General features: G+C 36.0%; 1 protein-coding gene across 1 annotated transcript; it reads left to right on the forward strand.

Moving 5' to 3' along the window:
• The first annotated feature begins 37 nt into the window (after positions 1-37).
• pgfa (placental growth factor a) lies at positions 38-19,715 on the forward strand. The gene is made up of 8 exons (XM_058755727.1): positions 38-134; positions 2,930-3,075; positions 8,268-8,301; positions 13,290-13,486; positions 18,204-18,283; positions 18,360-18,389; positions 18,466-18,538; positions 19,491-19,715. Exons 2-7 carry the CDS (start codon positions 2,971-2,973, stop codon positions 18,524-18,526), a joined length of 507 nt encoding a protein of 168 aa, XP_058611710.1. The 5' UTR covers positions 38-134; positions 2,930-2,970; the 3' UTR covers positions 18,527-18,538; positions 19,491-19,715.
• Positions 19,716-19,783: the final 68 nt, after the last annotated feature.

Genomic DNA, 19,783 nt, shown 5'->3' on the forward strand with positions numbered 1-19,783 from the left:
TTAAGGTAAATCATTTATATACAAACAGAAGAGCAACGGACCTAATATTGAACCTTGTGGTACACCTAGTTTGCATTTTTTTTAATCGATGACTTCACACCATTCATTTTAACACATTGCTGTCTACAATCCAGGTATGATTTGAACCAGTTTAGAGCTTGTTGAGAAAAGTTAATTTGTATCAATGTATTTATTAAGTAAGTTTATATGGTCCAGTAAGTTAAATGTGCTTCGTAGTAGAAATTACAAGTGGCACAAACAGTGTTGGCATGATGTGTTTCAAGTTTGCAGGTTGAGTTTATGGCCAGGTAAACAGGCCTATTTATAAAATCTAGCATCCAATAGCACTGCAAGCCTAAACAATAAACATTTATATGCAGATGATACTCAGTTATATATCCCAGTAGATCCAAGTGCATCTCAATCTTTTGAGGAACTTGTTCAGTGTTTAGGTGAGATAAAAGCCTGGTTGGCAAGCAACTTTCTTCATCTTAATACTAATAAGACTGAGTGTGTTATTTTTGGACCTTCCTCTGCTTCCAAGGAAATTATAAGTAGGTTGGCCTCTATGAAGATAAGTGTTTCAGATCATGTTAAGAATTTGGGTGTTACAATGGATTCAGCTTTAGTTTTAGATAAACAGGTTTTTAGTGTTGTGAAGGCTGCCTTTTATCAACTTAGAATTATTTCTAAACTGAAATCTATTCTTTCTTTTAAGGATCTGGAGACTCTTATTCATGCTTTTGTGTCATCACGCATCGATTACTGTAATTCTGTATATATAGGTATCTCACAGGGTCAGTTATCTCGTCTTCAATTAGTACAAAATGCTGCTGCCAGACTTTTGACGCATACAAAGAAGAGAGAGAGAATTATTCCAGTTTTGGTTTCTTTACACTGGTTGCCTGTAGAATTTAGAATTGAATTCAAGGTTTTGTTGATGGTTTTTAAAGCGTTGCATGGCATTTCTCCAAAATATATCGCTGACCCTTATCAAAATTCAAGAAACTTGAGATCTTCGACTCAGATGATTCTTCATGTTCCTAAAACGAGATTAAAATCTAAAGGCAATAGGGCCTTTTCAGTGGCTGCTCTCTGTTTATGGAACCCTCTCCCAATGCATATTAAATCTTCCCCATCTGTGGATGCTTTTAAGTCTAGATTGAAATCGTACCTTTTTAGTAGAGCTTTTGGAGTTGATTAGAGGGATCAGGTTGTACTTTTTAATGTTAAATTTAGTTGAATTGTTGTTGAATTTAGTTTCTGTGACTGTATATATTACATTTACATTTATGCATTTAGCAGATGCTTTTATCCAAAGCGACTTACACTGCATTCAAGTAACAGTTTTTACATTTTATCAGCTCTTGCTTTCCCTGGGAATCAAACCCATGATCTTGGCGTTGCTAGCGCCATGCTCTACTATTTGAGCTACAGGAAAGCTGTAAGATTAAGTAACACTTTACAATACAACCAATACAACCTGCATATTGATGCTGGTAAGCACTTTGGTCAACGGCAGTTGTTTTAAATGTGCTATAAAAATAAAATTTGTATTGTATTGTAATAGAGCCTATTAGTTGTGTAAATGTGGTCTTGGAGGGTAAAACACACAAGCATTATTTTAGTCAAGCTAAAACTGTTGTAATATTACAACAGTGGGCCTTACAGGGTTAAGCTACAAGTAAGTTCGGTAACACTTTACAAACGGGTGCACAAAAGCATTAAATAATGCTTAACTAATGCACAGATAATCATGAGTTAATGTGCAACTCATGAACTAAACCATTTAATGATTACTGCATATGAACATTCTATGTGAGTCCTAGATTAAGTAATCAAATTGTTATTAGTTAAATGTGTCAATGTATTAATTCCCTAATATAGTAACTAATGAAGTAAGTTCATATGTTAATTACCACACTGGGTCGAAGCCATGCCTTTCAACTTCCAGTTGTCTGCTTTAATCATTAGCTAATGATTTGCAAAGGTATCATGTTATGACTTTACTTGTTGAGGCACAGGACTATTAACTAATTAAGTAATTAAGTACATTGTGGTTATGGATTTTGAATTAGTCATGTGCCTCAACAAGTAAAGTCGTAACATAACGATGCCTTTGCAAATCATTAGCTAATGATTAAAGCAGACAAGTGGAAGTTGAGATGCATGCTTCAACCAATTGTGGTAGTTAACATGAATTTACACTATTAGTTAATACATGTTATTAGGGAATTAATACTTTATGACACATTTGATTTAAAAATAATTTGATTACTTAATCTATGAATCATATAGAATGTTCATTTGTTGCTGATGCAGTAATTATTAATAAATGGTTTAGTTCTTCATGAGTTATATATTAACTCATGATTATCTGTGCATTAGTTTAGCACAAATTAATGCATTTTAGTGCCACCGTATTGTAAAGTGTTACCGTAAATTCTCCAAAAGTAAGTTTATACGGTCCAGTGTGTTAAATGTGCTTCATAGTAGAAATTACAAATGACACAAACTGTGTTGGCATGTCTTCAGTGGTGTATCTTTTTCTGAATTAGGCTTAATGGTGTGTGCTGCAGTAGCTTTTTTTTGTTGTTGGTGAAACTTTCCAAACATATATGCCACAATATGGCAATGTTCTAGTTTTCTGGAGTTTAATAGGAAGACAAGTGGATCATAAAGCACATGTCAGTCATCATAGTGAAACAGCCAATCCAATGCATGCACTGTTGACCCAATTATGCGGCATTGCTCATGTGGTGGGCCAGTAGAGGGGTCGAGCACAGGGTGGGCTTAATTCACTGCGAACAAACAACATTGATCCTATTGCCAAAAGGGAAAAGTTTCTTCGGATTTCTTTGACACTTGTAGATTATTTTAAGGAGTTACTTGGATTATTCGAGCGCCACCTAACTGAATGGCTGTTCAGTGGTTGATGCATTAAAATGCAGTGGGCTCTGGAGAAAGTGCATGTGTGCAGCGGATGGACAGCGGCTCTGGTTCACTCTCGACATGAAGAGATTCATCCGTGTGTCGCAGCTGGCCGTGATTCTGCTCTACATTCCTCTTGTACAGGTAACTTCATGAGTTCCATTGTAAACCGTTGTTACTACAGTTATTCAAGTCACTGGCTTAGAAGTCAGTTAATGTGATACATTAAATAGTGTTTTTAAGAGTGTTCCTGTCATTCTAATTAATGCAATTAATTGCAACTACTTCAGTTTTATTCTTGTTAGTGGTGGCTTATGCTGAGTTATAGATAACTAAAGTAACGTATTTGCACTGCAAAAAGTGATCCTCTTAGTATTTTTGTCTTGTTTTCTAATATAAACATCAAAAAATTCTGAAATGACTAAAATGACTTAAGATATTTTGTATTTTTTTCTGTAAAAAGAAAAAATTCAGTATTTTGTTCATTTTTCCTTAAAACAAGCAAAAATATCTGCCAATGGGGCAAGAAAAATTATTTGAACAAAATTTTGATAATTATTATTATTTTTTTTAGAAAACCTCTTAATATCTTAAATCATTTTACTTTAGTAAATGCATCTCGATTCAAGAATGTTATCTATACTAGAAAACAAGAAAAAAAAATAAATACTAAGAAAATAATTTTTTGCAGTGTAGGAGTTGATAAACACTGCGAAAACAATTTTTTTCTTGTTATCCAGTACAAATATCTAAACGTTCTTTAAACAAGATAGACTTACTTGAGAGATGCCTTAAGATATTAAGTCTTGCTTTCTAAAAAAAGTTATCAAAATGAAGTAGTTTTTACATAAAAGAGAAAAATATCTTCTAATGGGGGTCAGAAAACAAATTATATTTTTGACCCTATTGGCAGATATTTGTTCTTATTTCAAGCAAAAAAAAAAAAAAAAACCTCAAAACAAAACTTAATATCATGCTTCTCAAGTGAATGCATCTTGATTTAAGAGTTTTAGATATTTGTAATGGAAAACAACAAAAATACAAAGTAAAAACATTCTGAAATTAACTAGTTATTGTAAAGTATCACCTAAATTTAGCTAATTGTATTATCAAAAATTGTTAAAAATAACACTTTCATACTTCTTTAAGAGCTTGCTCGTTCATTTACATAAATAGAAATGACAAAAGTAAAATTGAACTACAGCAACTGTTCGGTCCTCTAGATATAAGAATGAATCTTTAAATAAGAGGCCTGACGTTTATAAGAAGGGTGTGTGTGGCAGGTCTCTCTCAGGTCCAGTGTTTTGCAGTGAGTGTGCTCATTTGGCTCTTATCCTCCAGTGTTTAGTATCTGTGGTAATTAAGCAGCCGTCATGCTGATCAGAGCAAAACATTCCTGGAAATATTGGTTACAGTCAGGGGCGTCGCTAGTTGGGGGAAAAGGGTGACAGAGTGCATAGGGCCCAGAGATCTGGGGGGCCCGCAATCGCCTACTGACATTCCATTCATTTAGTGGGCCAATCGGCGAAACGAGGGAGACCTCCCTGATATTAGACGCTGTTTTTAAATTACAGTGCATGTAAAACCGCATAAAGTAAATTAGTGGTCGACCGATATTGGTTTTTTGACAGCCGATGCAGTTGCCGATATCTTGGAAAGCAGGGTGGCCGATGGCTGATATAATTAGGACAGTGGACAAATGCATAAAGCGCAGCATAATTTGAAATCATGAGTTTAAAGTTTGTCGATCACTCTCCTCCTGTCAGTATTCAACTCGCAAGGATCGACCGTCACGCAGAGAACACGCGATTTTGTGTTTGGCCAAACAGAAAAACTTATCGGCCAATGCTGATATATTAAAAATTCCAAATATCGGCCGATATCAGTCAAGCACTAAAGCAAATACTCCAAAAGTGTGAAGCAGCGCTGCCAAATGCATCCACCAGCAGCGCGTCAAAGCAGAGCGCGATCAGCGCTGACGAACGTGCATTTGTCGTGAATTCAATAATATCTATCAGTATTTGTTTCTGTCCTGACTTATGTATTCATTTATGTACTACAATTGAAGGCCCTATGACCCACCAAACACCCCCAAGCAAATGGGCTCAGAATTCCTAGCGATGGCCTGGTTACAGTGTAGAAATGGGTGAAAGTCTTTGTGGTCCATAAAGTGCACCTCTTTCTGCTGTTGAACACAAACAGAGATCTTTAAAAAAACATAAAAAACAGAAACTCTCCATATGATCGGTGTCATCGGTTTCATTCAGATATTTGCTGAATGAAATCCAAGTTTCTTACTAATTTTGAGCTGCTGATTCCAAAAATAGTATCTGTTTTGCTCTTCCACTTCACATGTATGACGTTTATGTATTTTGTAGCATTTTGGCTTTTATAAGAATTTGTCTTATAAAAGTCTCGCATTCTCCCTTCATCAGCAGAAAAACAGCACAAAAGCATGATTCCTGAGTCAGATTATAACTATTTGATCAATTCTCAGCCCATTTTCACATGCATGATATTATTTAATGCCTGATTTCATGGTCAGAATTATGGCCAGTGACTGAAGCAAATGCAAGCATGAGCAAATGTTTTCTGCTTTTACTGCATCCGAACAGACACTATATATATATATATATATATATATATATATATATATATATATAGGAGTTAACCAGACAGCCTTAGTGCGTTTGCAGGCAGTTCAAAATGCGGCAGCTAGGCTGCTGACAGGAACACGCAAGCATGAGCATATTACACCGATTTAGTTTTCTCTCAAATGGTTGCCGGTTTGTTTTAGAATAGAATACAAACTTTTAGTGTTTGTTTTTAAATCCTTAAACGGTTTGTCTCCCTCATATCTTGATGATGCCTTAGTGAAACGTCACACTTCTGCTGGATCCTTGAGGTCTTCTGATCAGCAACTTTTAACACTTCCCAGATCTAGATTAAAACTTAAGGGTGATCGCGCTTTCTCAGTTGCTGCCCCGAAACTGTGGAATTTGTTACCTGTGAATATTAGATCAGCTCCGACTATCTCTAGTTTGAAATCATTGTTAAAACTTTTAATTTCTTTGGGTGCTGAGATTTATGTTCTTTATGTTTTGTGTTCTTTGTGTCTTTTCTGTGTGATGTTATTGTCTTTTGTATATTCGTGATTTTTTTTTTATCTATCTTTGTACAGCACATTGGGCAACAATGGTTGTATTAATTTGTGCTATAGAAATAAATGAAGAAAGAAGGAAAGAAAGACACGGAAAATTACAGATTTTGTGAAAACCTTATCTATCTATAAACGTGTGTTTAAATGCAGTATTCAAACATTTTCGTTGTGAATTCAAAGTTAAAGTATGTGTTTTGAATATAGCATTTGACATTTGTCAGTTTTGGTCATTTTGATAAGTGTATTAAAGCTGATACATATGTGACCCTGGAGCACAAAAGCAGTCATAAGCAGCACAGGTATATTTGTAGCAATAGCCAACAATACATTGTACGGGTCAAAATGATCCATTTTTCTTTTATGCCAAAAATCATTAGGATATTAAGTAAAGATCATGTTCCATGAAGATATTTTGTGAATTTCCTACTGTAAATATATCAAAACTTCATTTTTGATTAGTAATATGCATTGCTAAGAACTTCATTTGGACAACTTTAAAGGCGATTTTCTAAATTTTCAAAGGCGGTTCCAGATTTTCAAATAGTTGTATCGTAGCCAAATATTGCCCGATCCTAACAAACCATACATCAATGGAAAGATTATTTATTCAGCTTGCATAAATGCATTAATTAGTTTTGTGCTCTAGAGTCACACATATATATTTAAAAAAACTCGTTCTTATTTTTTTATTGTGTATTTATTGATATTTTAACTCAAATTTTTAGCAAATTACTTTTCAAGAAGCATGGTTGTGTTATTTTCCCCTAAGATATGAAATTGTTGACACACTGTGGCAGTTTTGATTGTTTAAGGGGTTTTTTAACAAACAAAAGTGACACTAATTTAAACTAAAGTGTAAGGAAGATCTGAAAGCTGCAACTTTATTATAATGATTTTATGGTGTCATTTGACAGTTGTGGTCGTTGTATGGAAAAGAGTTGCATGAAGATTATTCCGTTTTCAATATATATATTTCTCTATTTGTGTTTCATCTGCGTTTGGAACACGATGAAAGCCTCATTGCAATAGTGGCAGAGCTGCACGTCTCCTGGCTAAAGTTAGTCCCTCTCTTATGGAGATCTGAGACCCTGTGCACTCTAATGAATGTACAGCTCCTGTGTGTAGGCGTACAAACGGCCCTGACGATGGGCGGGAGCCAAGATTGGCCCACTGACGAGCATCCAGGGCCCTTCAGTCAGGCTCGGTTCAGTGCACATACACAGTGGGAGAATCTCATTGTCCTCTCTCAAGCGGATGCGCAGAGACGTGCCTGTTCTCGAGTCCGTGTGTCTGCGCACACTAAATAAAAACAAACGTGCCATGCTGCGAGATGCTCTAGGTTTGAGCCTGTTACCGTGGCGACAGACCCAGTTTTAGTGCTGTATGAAGATAAACGGGATTGAATGGCTAATATTAAAAATTAGTTATGAAGCGGTGAGACTAGACAACAGTCGAAAACACTTGTGCTGCCCAATTATTTTGTGGAAACTGTGATGCATTCCATTTTTTGGAAAGTTCAAAAGAACAGCATTTATTTGAAATAGAAATATTTTGTTACATTATAAATGTAACTTTTGATCAATTTAATGCACTGCAGATGAATAAAAGTGTTCATTTCTTACTGAACCCAAATTATTGAATGGTTATGTATCACGGTTTCCACAAAAATATTGTGCAGCACAACATTGATAATAATCAGAAATGTTTGTTGAGCAGCAAATCAGCATATTAGAATGATTTCTGAAGATCATGTGACACTGAAGACTGCAGTAATGATGCTGAAAATACAGCTGCGCATCACAGAAATAAATTACAGTTTAATACATATTCACATAGAAAACAGCTGTTTTACATCGTAATAATATTTCATAATTTTTACTGTATTTTTTTAGCTTACTGTATAAATGCAGCCTTTGTGAGCAGGAAAGACTTATTTAAAAAAAAGCTCAACTGCATTTCTCACAAATTTTTGGATACAAACAGTTGCTTTTCTTTTTCTTTTGATGCAAAGATGCATTTTAGCTTTATTTCTTGATAAAGATTAAAAACTATATGAGTTTTGTTAAAAAGTAGTTTTTAATTTTTTATTATAAAACGATTTGAGTTGCACTTGAAAGTTGAAGTGTGCTATACAAATAATGTTTACTATCATTAATTACCCTTTTCTTTTAAACAGGTTTTTGCTATTCTGGCCAATTCCCACTCCAAAGGTAAGATTATTTTCCATGTTAAACTCTACACTCCTAATCAGTGGTGGAAATGGCCAAAAGTCAAGGGGTGGGGAGGGGTCATTTATTGTTGACCCTTTGTGTTTTATAAAAAAAAAAAAAGGAGCACAGTCAAAACATTAGGAGCACCTTCTGATCAATGACAAAAATTAACTTTAACATTATGAGCTGATATTTGACTCCTAGTTCAAGTTCCGTTTATTTCTAAAGCACATTTACTAATGGCCGCTGGCCGACCAAAGTGCTGTACACTAATTACAATACAAATACACAGAAAAAAGAGACACAAAAATCACTAACCAATAAAAAATAAAAACAGGATAAAATTACATGTTAAAAGCCAAGACAAACAAATGAGTTTTGAGAGTGGATTTAAACTCAATTTGGGTCGGGAGATTCAAAGGCCACTTCAAAGGCTCTATTGCCCCTTGTTTTCAATATAGAGAGTTGCAATAATCCAGCCGAGATGTAATGAAGGTGTGGATAGCAACCTCTAAAGAGGCTTTAGAAAGAAAGGTTTTAATTTTAGAAAAAGATAAAGATAAAAAAGATTAAAAGATAAGAAGATTTAAAAAAAAAAAAAAAAAACTAGAGCCTACTACATAGCTGATTTGTTTGTCAAATTTCAAGCCGTTGTCAATTTCCACACCCAGATTCTGCATTTGGGATGAAATAGCAAATTTAAGAACTTGAGATTAAGTGTGTTTTGTGTTCTAGTTTCAGAGGGGCCAAAAACAATAACTTCCGATTTATCTGAATTCAGGAAAAGGAATTGTTTTTGAAAGCCATGATTTGATGTCATCCAGACACGCTGATAAACTATTAAGGGCATGCTTTTTTTTTCTGTGGTCACAGGCAGATAGATTTGCATATCATCATTGAAACAGTGGAAAGAAATGCTGTGCTTCCTAAAGATGGACCCCAAGGGAAGTAGATAGAGTGAAAAGAGTGTAGGTGCTAGAACAGACCCCTGAGGAACACCACAGGTTAGCTTGCCTAAAGAGGAAGTGAAGTCTCCCGTTTTAACTGAGAAAGTTCTGTTTGTTAGGAAAGATTTAAACCAATTCTTCATGAGTGCACAGGTAGGATTTTGGAAAGACTGTACAGAAGGATTACGTACCGAATTTATAACAGAAAAAACAACTCTAGGAGTGTGATGATGTTTCTCAATCTGGCTTTCTTGACAGATCTCTGGCATAAAGATAAACAGTTCTTAAATATATCAAAAGATATTTGCAGTTTGTCTTTTTTCAATTTTGTTTCTGCTTTCCTACACTATTGGCTCAGGGAACATGAGCACTCCTCAAAGTGATTTGCAGTGGCACCTTTGTAATGCCATTTTTCTAACCTTATTAAATGTGTCATTTTTATGTCGAATTCATACATTTATATTTATAAACCTTTTAATTTTCTAATTTTAAATTGAAATTGAATCAGAAAGATACAAATAAAATGAAATCAGTACTATCAACAAAATTCATCTTGGCACTATACAGTATGTGGCACAGAAGAACACAAAAGTAGAATTTTGATACATTTACAGACTGTTTTACAAGGCGTTGGAGGTATGACACGTCCCTACTAATATCCAGGGACTACTAAATTGTCCCTAGCAATAATTTTGATCAAACAATTAAATAGGCCTATATGTGTATGCAACCACTGTTCTTGTAATTTCAGCCGCATCTGAAATATTTCACACCATTGATATTACCTGAGAAGTTAAAGAAATACACTAGAAAAGTACGTCTTTAAAACAGAGCTTATCAAAACTCAAAAAAAGATTTATAGATTTATATAAGGCCTGGCAAAAGTGAAAGTAAAGGAGAACAGGACACAACATAACACTTTTTGACTTTCTCAGTTTGTGTAAATCCACACAGGGTTCAGACTATAATTTTTTATCCACAGTAATCTCACATTTGTCTAGTACAAATATGTTGCTTTGTTTCATAATTACAGTGTATACATGTTACTTTATTTACCCTCAATGAACGGTAGTAAAATGTGACAACATGCCCCGTGGGTGGGGTACATTGCAACATCTGAGGGGCACAATGACCATATGACAGCTTAAAATGTTATCTGATCTAATAAAAAAAAAAAAAATATGCAAGACAAGCTAAAATATTTTGTTAAAATAAAATGATTAACTTTTTCAAATAAAATAATGGTGTTTTTTAAGAATTAAAAACAATCTGATTTTTGATTTTGACAGTAAACACATTGCACCCGTGCTTGGGACGGCCCACATAAATCTATTCATTAAAGAAAATGCTGTAAATTACATCGCTAGTGTCATATAAGGATAGTTTAATAACCGCGAGGCACATTAACACAGTGTTACAATGTTCCCTGTCTGTGCAACTGGAATTTAAAAGTGTTTAGTGTCTTCTTAGTTCTTTAATGCTTCGTTAACTATCTAAACTGATAAATAACAGATTGGAGATTCAAGCAGATTTGTCTCATGAATACTAAAAACTGAGATGAAAAATTTACTTACAGTTTTTTATAATCGCTATGACACTTTTTTTCAATACTTCTAACAATTTTCCTAAACTCTTAACGCACCAACACACCTGCAACACACAATTGACAAAACAGTTAATTTCATGCTCAAAATCACACACTGCAAACTAAACTCCAACACTAATTTTCAAATTAAAATAATACACTAACACAATACACTACATCTACCTAAACACTGCAAACATGCTCAAAATCAAATTAGTAATCCAAAACTCTAACTCATGTCCTCTTCCAACAGGAACATTTAGTCGATCATAGCACAACATCATAAAAACACTAACATCAAATAGAGTTACAGAAACTGCAGCATTTTAGGTGTCAGGTCTGACCTTAATAGACAGTATATTGCATCGATCATAGATTGTGTTTTACACTACAGTTTCTTTTGAAGCCTCTCTATAATTTTTGTTTTGTTGGGTTTAGTAAATGCATGTATTTTGTTTATTTTGCTGCAGAAAGGGGGGAAAGACAGAGACAGAACTGCTGCAGTAAAGGCTTTATTTGCAACAGGACATTAGAAAGACAAGAAAGAAAACAAGAATGCAGGAAAACAAAAACAAAAATATGCAATATAGCTGTCATTTATTATGTGAAAATACAAAATATACAAAACAAAAAAAGCCACAGAAGAATAAAAAAATAATAATTTGGTCTTCTGTATTTGGCCACATGTTCTCATCCATATCACACCTGATATCTTCTCTGGCAAGGCTTCTTGGGAAGAATCTTTTGGTATGCCTTATCCTTCCTGGTATTGCTCAGCTGTGATGTCTTGGCATTCAGCATCCATTGCATCCTGGAGGGACATTTGACCCTGTGGACGATGGTCAAAAACCTTCTCCAGGCTCAGAAAAGCTTCTCAATGGGGTTGAGGAAAGGAGACATCATTCTCGAATGGGTGTCAGACCAGGCTCTGACTGCACTGGGAATGGTGGAATGCCACATTGTTCCATGTGATCACATATATTGGCAAGTGGTCTCCCACCCGTCCCCTTTCTCTGGCACCAGTCTTTGGTGCAGATCTTCTAAAATATCCAACCCGATCTCATGAAAGTGCGTATAAATAGTACGCCAAAACCTCGTGGTACTGATGGGTAGGATTAGGGTTGTGGGGTAGATGAGTATTATATGCACGCCAAACACGTTTGTATCATATATACGCCAAAGTCCATTTTTCCGTATCAATACCATGAGTTTTCGTTTTTATTTGGCATACTATTTATACACACTTTCATGAGACCGGGCTCAAACTATCAGATTTAAGCAGGAGTGCACTTTTCCACACAAGATCGGCCCAAAGAGGTCTTCTTTTACTGTATATCATATGGTCATGCGACTGAAAGAACCTCAACACCTGAGTGTGTTTCCTAGATGGGAATCAGCTGTAATTGATATATTTGCATGACTTCAATCACCTGTTTCTCATTAGCAATATAGAATAAAATCCAGAGGACATATTTGTGTTTCAATTCACGATATGAACAGCGGCTCACTTTGACTTTAGCCTATAAGTTAGTTTTAGAACATGATTATCTGTTCTGATATAAATGCTGCCGTTTTTGTGTAGAGTTTTGCAGAAAACACTGAGCAAATTGGAACGTGTGTGCAAACAGGTGCAATGTGTTAAAGGTTTTGAGAAACGTGTCTTTGTTTTGAGAACTATATGAATGGTTTGGAAAAATGGGCCAAATGAATCAGTTACAGTGTGTTAGCAATCGAGGAAAACTGTAATTGTATAGCTTACACAGACTGATGTTGTGCTAACTGTGTTAAGAGTTTAGGAAAATTGTTAAAAGTATTGGAAAAATTGTCATAGTGATTGTTACTTTGTGCCCCGCGCTCTTCTATGTGCTGAAATGTTGTGAAGTGTCTGGTGGCACACAGCAATAAAAGCATATGATTCAGTCCAGTCACTTTTTATATACTTTTAAATATTCGCTGAGAGAGTGTGTGTGTGTGTGTGATCTGTGTGTGTGTGTGTGTGTGTGTGAGAGAGACTGAGTGATCGGGGTGTGTGTGTGTGTGTGTGTGTGTGTGTGTGTGTGTGTGTGTGTGTGTGTGTGTGTGTGTGTGTGAGAGAGACTGAGTGATCGGGGTGTGTGTATATGTGTGTGTGTGTGTGTGTGTGTGTTCTTGTTTATGCTACATTGTAAGGACCAAGTGTCTTCACAAGGAAAGTAAAACCTGAAATTTTTGACATTGTGGAGAGCGGCCTGCGGTCCCCATGAGGGAAGAAATTATTAAAAATATAAATGATGTTTATCTGAAAGTGTAAGAATGCAAACAGGTTTTCTGTAAGGGGTAGGATTAGGGTTAGGGGATAAAAAATATTGTTTGGTCAGTATAAAAAAATAATAGAAGTGTATGGAAAGTCCCCACAATTCACTGTGTGTGTGTGTGTGTGTGTGTGTGTGTGTGTGTGTGTGTGTGTGTGTGTTCAGTGATGCTGTTCCCTGAGGCGTGGGGCCGCAGTCAGTGTCGTTCTCTGGAGCGGATGGTGGAGGTGGAGCAGGAGTATCCAGGAGGAGTGGAGCACATCTATAATCCCGGCTGTGTGCCGCTGCTGCGCTGCTCCGGATGCTGCAATGATGACAAACTGGCCTGTTTCCCCGTCAGCACACGCAACATCAGCATCCAGGCACAGACACCGTCACTGCAGTCACACACGCTGCTCTTATTTACTAAACATCAGCAAAAACATCCGGGTGACTTCTGGAATCAGGGTTATTAACAAAAACTAAAGCTAAAACCAAAACCATAAAAATTATTTGTTACATGAAATTAATAAAAAACTTTGACTGAAATAAAACTAAATAAAATAAAATATTTTTAAAAAATGTAACATTTTATTAACTTGATTCACTTATTAATTAAACTTGATGCACTAAAATAACTCAAACTAAAACTGAAATAAATATTTAGATATTATTTAATTGTGCATTTGTTTTGTGTATCACTGCCACAGATAACTACAGTGTTTCTCTCTCTCTCTCTCTGTGTGTGTACATCTACATATATATATATATATACAGGTGCTGGTCATATAATTAGAATATCATCAAAAAGTTGATTTATTTCACTAATTCCTTTCAAAAAATGAAACTTGTATATTATATTCATTCATTACACACAGACTGATATATTTCAAACGTTTATTTCTTTTAATTTTGATGATTATAACTGACAACTAAGGAAAATCCCAAATTCAGTATCTCAAAATATTAGAATATTACTTAAGACCAATACAAAGGAAGGATTTTTAGAAATCTTGGCCAACTGAAAAGTATGAACATGAAAAGTATGAGCATGTACAGCACTCAATACTTAGTTGGGGCTCCTTTTGCCTGAATTACTGCAGCAATGCGGCGTGGCATGGAGTCGATCAGTCTGTGGCACTGCTCAGGTGTTATGAGAGCCCAGGTTGCTCTGATAGTGGCCTTCAGCTCATCTGCATTGTTTGGTCTGGTGTCTCTCATCTTCCTCTTGACAATAACCCACAGATTCTCTATGGGGTTCAGGTCAGGCGAGTTTGCTGGCCAATCAAGCACAGTAACTCTATGGTCATTGAACCAGCTTTTGGTACCTTTGGCAGTGTGGGCAGGTGCCAAGTCCTGCTGGAAAATGAAATCAGCATCTCCATAAAGCTTGTCAACAGAAGGAAGCATGAAGTGCTCTAAAATCTCCTGGTAGATGGCTGCGTTGACTGTGGACATCAGAAAACACAGTGGACCAACACCAGCAGATGACATGGCAGCCCAAATCATCACTGACTGTGGAAACTTCACACTGGACTTCAAGCAACATGGATTCTGTGCCTCCACTCTTCCTTCAGACTCTGGGACCTTGATTTCCAAATGAAATGTAAAATTTACTTTCATCTGAAAAGAGGACTTTGGACCACTGAGCAACAGTCCAGTTCTTTTCTCCACAGCCCAGGTAAGATGCTTCTGACGTTGTCTCTGGTTCAGAAGTGGCTTGGTAGCCCTTTCCCTGAAGACGTCTGAGCGTGGTGACTCTTGATGCACTGACTCCAGCTTCAGTTCTCTCCTTGTGAAGCTCTCACAAGTGTTTGAATCGGCTTTGCTTGACTGTATTCTCAAGCTTGCGGTCATCCCTGTTGCTTGTGCACCTTTCCCTACCCAAATTCTTCCTTCCAGTCAACTTTGCATTTAATATGCTTTGATACAGCACTCTGTAAACAGCCACACCTTTCAGTAATGACCTTCTGTGACTTACTCTCTTTGTGGAGGGCGTCAATGTTCGTCTTCTGGATCATTGCCAAGTCAGCAGTCTTCCCTATTATTGTAGTTTCAAAGAACAAGAGATACCCAGAATTTATACTGTAGGGATGGTCATTTATTCAAACTCAAATGTAAATATTCTAATATTTTGAGATACCGATTTTTGCCTTTCATGAGCTGTAAGCTCTAATCATCAAAATTAAAATAAATAAACATTTGAAATATATCAGTCTGTGTGTAATGAATGAATATAATATACAAGTTTCACTTTTTGAATGGAATTAGTGAAATAAATCAACTTTTTGATGATATTCTAATTATATGACCAGCACCTGTGTATATATATACATGTGTATATTATTTATGTACTACCAGTCAAAAGTGTTTTTAAAGATTTTCATTTTTTCACGTTTTCATTTTCAAGTCTCTTCTGCTCACCAAACCTGCATTTATTTGATCCAAAATACTGCAAAAGCAGTAATATTGTGAAATATTTTTACTATTTAAAATGTTTTCTATGTGAATATCTGTTAAACTGTAATGTATTTCTGTGATCCAGTCTTCAGTGTCACATGATCTTCAGAAATCATTCTAATATGCTGATTTGCTGCTCAAGAAAAATTTCTGGTTATTATTATTATTATCATTATTATCAATATTTAAAACAATTGAGTGCATTTTTTCAGGATTCTTTGATGAATATAAAGATCCAGAGATCAGCATTTATCTGAAATAAAAAGCTTTTGTGACATTATACGCTATACCAGCGGTTCTCAACTGGTTTGGCCTTGGGACCCACATATATATATATATATATATAGTGGTGTGAAAAAGTGTTGGCCCCCTTCCTGATTTTATTTTTTTTTTTGCATGTTTGTCACACTTTAATGTTTCAGTTCATCAAACAAATGTAAATATTAATCAAAGATAACAAGCAAACACAACATGCAGTTTTTAAATGAAGTTGTTTATTATGAAGGGAAAACAAAATCCAAACCCACATGGCCCTGTGTGAAACAGTGCGTGTCCCCTAAACCTAATAACTGGTCGTGCCACCCTTTGCAGCAACAACTGCAATCAAGCGTTTGCGATAACTGGCAATGAGTCTTTCACATCGCTGTGGAGGAATTCTGGCCCACTCTTCTTTCCAGAATTGTTTTAATTCAGCCACATTGAATGAATGAATGAATGAATGAATGAAACATTTATATAGCGCTTTTATTGTGTATTGCTACACACCCAAAGCGCTTTACAATCATGTGGGGGGGGGTCTCTCCTCAACCACCACCAGTGTGCAGCATCCACTTGGATGATGCGACGGCAGCCACAGGACAACGGCGCCAGTGCGCTCGCCACACACCAGCTACAGGTGGAGAGGAGAGAGTGTCATAGAGCCAATCAAGTGGATGGGGATTATTGGGAGGCCATGATTGATAAGGGCCAGTGGCGGGAATTTGGCCAGGACACCGGGGTTACACCCCTACTCTTTACGATGAGTGTCATGGGATTTTTAATGACCACAGAGAGTCAGGACCTCGGTTTAACGTCTCATCCGAAAGACGGTGCTCTTTTGACAGTATAGTGTCCCCATCACTATACTGGGGCGTTAGGACCCACACAGACCACAGGGTGAGCACCCCCTGCTGGCCTCACTAACACCTCTTCCAACAGATACCTAGTTTTCCCAGGAGGTCTCCCATCCAGGTACTGACCAGGCTCAGCCCTGCTTAGCTTCCATGGGCAACCGGTCTTGGGCTGCAGGGTGATATGGCTGTGGCAACATTGGAGGGTTTTCGAGCATGAATGGACTGTTTAAGGTCATGCCACAGCATTTCAATTGGATTTAAGTCCAGACTTTGATTTGGCCGCTCCAAAACCGTAATGTTGTTTTTCTTGAGACATTCAGAGGTGGACTTGCTGCTGTGTTTGGGATCATTGTCCTGCTGCAGAACCCAAGTGTGCTTGAGCTTGAGGTCACAAACAGATGGCTGGATATTCTCCTTCAGGATTTTCTGATAGAGAGCAGAATTCATGGTTCCATCAATTATGGCGAGTCATCCAGGTTCTGAAGCTGACCATCACACTACCACCACCATGTTTGACTGTTTGGTATGATGTTCTTTTTATGAAATGCTGTGTTGGTTTTACGCCAGATGTAACGGGACACACACCTTCCAAAAAGTTCAGCTTTGGTCTCATCAGTCCACAGAATATTTGCCCAAAAGTCTTGGGGATAATCAAGATATTTTTTTGGCAAATGTGAGACGAGCCTTTGTGTTCTTTTTGGTCAGCAATGGCTTTTGCCTTGGAACTCTCCCATGATGCTGTTTCTGTCCAGTCTCTTTCTTATTGTTGAATCATGAACACTGACCTTAATTGAGGCGAGTGAGGCCTGCAGTTCTTTAGATGTTGACCTTTTGTGAAATGGAAAAGAGCTGCATGAAAGTCTTCTCTAAGATCCTAACTTTTTTATAACTTATTTTTATATCTATCCATCTATCCATCTGTCTATCTATCTGTCTGTCTGTCTATCTTATTTATTTATTTACTTATCTATATTTATTTACAGTGTTGGGAAGTTTACTTTGGAAATGTAATAGGTTACAGATTAGAAGATACTCTATCTAAAATGTAACCACAAAATCAGACTTTAGCTCCTCTTTTTACTTTGAGATCATTCTGAGGTTAATACAGATCATAACAAGAAATAGTTTAATAGCTATGATGCTGTTTCTGAAATCAAATCTTTGCATATGACAGAAAACACTGGCATCTAACAATACCTTGGAGAAAAAACAGTTCATCTTAAAAAAATAAACAAAAACATGTTCTATTCTGTGTCCTAAACTCTATTTTTAAGCAGTCAATGAAATTTGGGAAAGAAATCAATTAAATCTGTTTGTGTGTGAAAATATTCAGATGTAACCCTCTTTGTAATCATTAACATTTTCATAAGTAACTGTAAATCATTTACAGTTAATGCGTAAATAAATTACAATTACATTTATTTTGTAATTAAATGACGTAATTCCGTTATATGTAACTAACACAGCTTATTTATTTGACTGAGCTGTTCCTTCATGTTTTGACGTTGAGTGCTCTGTGTTTCTTCAGCTGTTGAGAATAACTCCGGCGGAGAGGAGCAGACAATACGTGCTGCTTTCCTTCCAGGAGCACCAGAGCTGTGAGTGCAGGTACATCTCTCATTTCACTGCTCTCAGTCTCAGCGTGCTTTCTGTTCATTCATCTGACTCACTTTCTGTCATTCAGGCCCAGACGACACCACCTGAGGAACCAGCAGTGAGTATTGATCGATCGATCGATTGATTGATGTTTGTAAACGACAGAAGTAAAGGTTCAGAATGCTCTTCCTCAGCAGAAGGAGGCGGAAGGGCAAACGCAGGAGGAGACGGAGAGGAAGGACGGACGGGGATTGAGACGCAGCTGGGGTCAGTGCATCACATTCACTCGTTAGTGCTCGTGTGTCCAGGGGCCAGTGCATGCACTGCTAGTCCTGAAATGTTTCTACAAGACTGGTCATAACTGTTTAGTCAGGTACGAAAAGGTAGACTTTTAAAGATTGCTATGTTTATGCAGCTGGGCTCATGAGCTGATCCAAAAAAATGTTTTACCTTTATGAAGGTGTTTTGTTTTTACATACATATGTGCCATCTATTTATGTTAAATATTTTAACGATTATGTGAAACAATTATGGCTTACACCTGTACATTCAGCAAAAATCTGCTAGAATAGATCTGACATAATTAATGATCTTCTAAGCTCTCGGCCATCACAGCAGATGTGTTTATATTCATATTATGTGTCTGTAGAGGCATTCATTTTATAATTTTATTCAGTTTATATATTTTTAGACCCATTTATATAACAAAAATGTATTATTTATTATTGCTATTATATACATTTTTAATACTAAATGACCAAAGAAATATTAAAATAATATAAATTAATAAATGTATTATTATTATTATATATTTTTAATTTTGAATATTTATATTGTATTTATATTCAACAATACAGGAGTCTGAAAGTCATTAAAGCCCCAACTTTGTAATTTAGATATTTTTATATAATAATTTATTATATATATATATATATATATATATATATATATATATATATATATATATATATATATATATATAAGAAATATTATTATTTGTATATTTTTAATTGTGTATATTTATATTGTATTTATATTCACTACTGCAGGAAGCAATATAGTAGTAGCATTTATATACAAAACGTATTATATTTTATTTATTACTAGTCATTTATTTCTATACAAAATATCCATTATTATTATTATTATTATTATTATTATTTGGATATTTTATATTAATATTCATTCATTCATTTCTTGTGTGTATGCCCTGCTGTAGATATGATGAACACTATGGCAAATAGGCACAGACTCTATTCATCACACAAGCACTTCTGGACATTAGTGTGGTCAGTCTGACCCGGATCAGGATCAACACAAACCCTGCCGTGGTGTCCAGCGATCATCACACATCTGTGTTTATATCGACCGTCCTGGATCACAGACTGAGTGTAAATAAAGCTGCTAAACTGAAGGAATCAGGCTTTATCAGGTGTGAAATATACCTCAGTGCTGCTACAATTAACTCAACAGTCTGGGAAATTCACAATAAAAATATCAAAAAACAATGCA

The sequence above is a fragment of the Onychostoma macrolepis genome, chromosome 20 (genome assembly GCF_012432095.1).
Source record: "Onychostoma macrolepis isolate SWU-2019 chromosome 20, ASM1243209v1, whole genome shotgun sequence".
Classification (NCBI taxonomy): domain Eukaryota; kingdom Metazoa; phylum Chordata; class Actinopteri; order Cypriniformes; family Cyprinidae; genus Onychostoma; species Onychostoma macrolepis.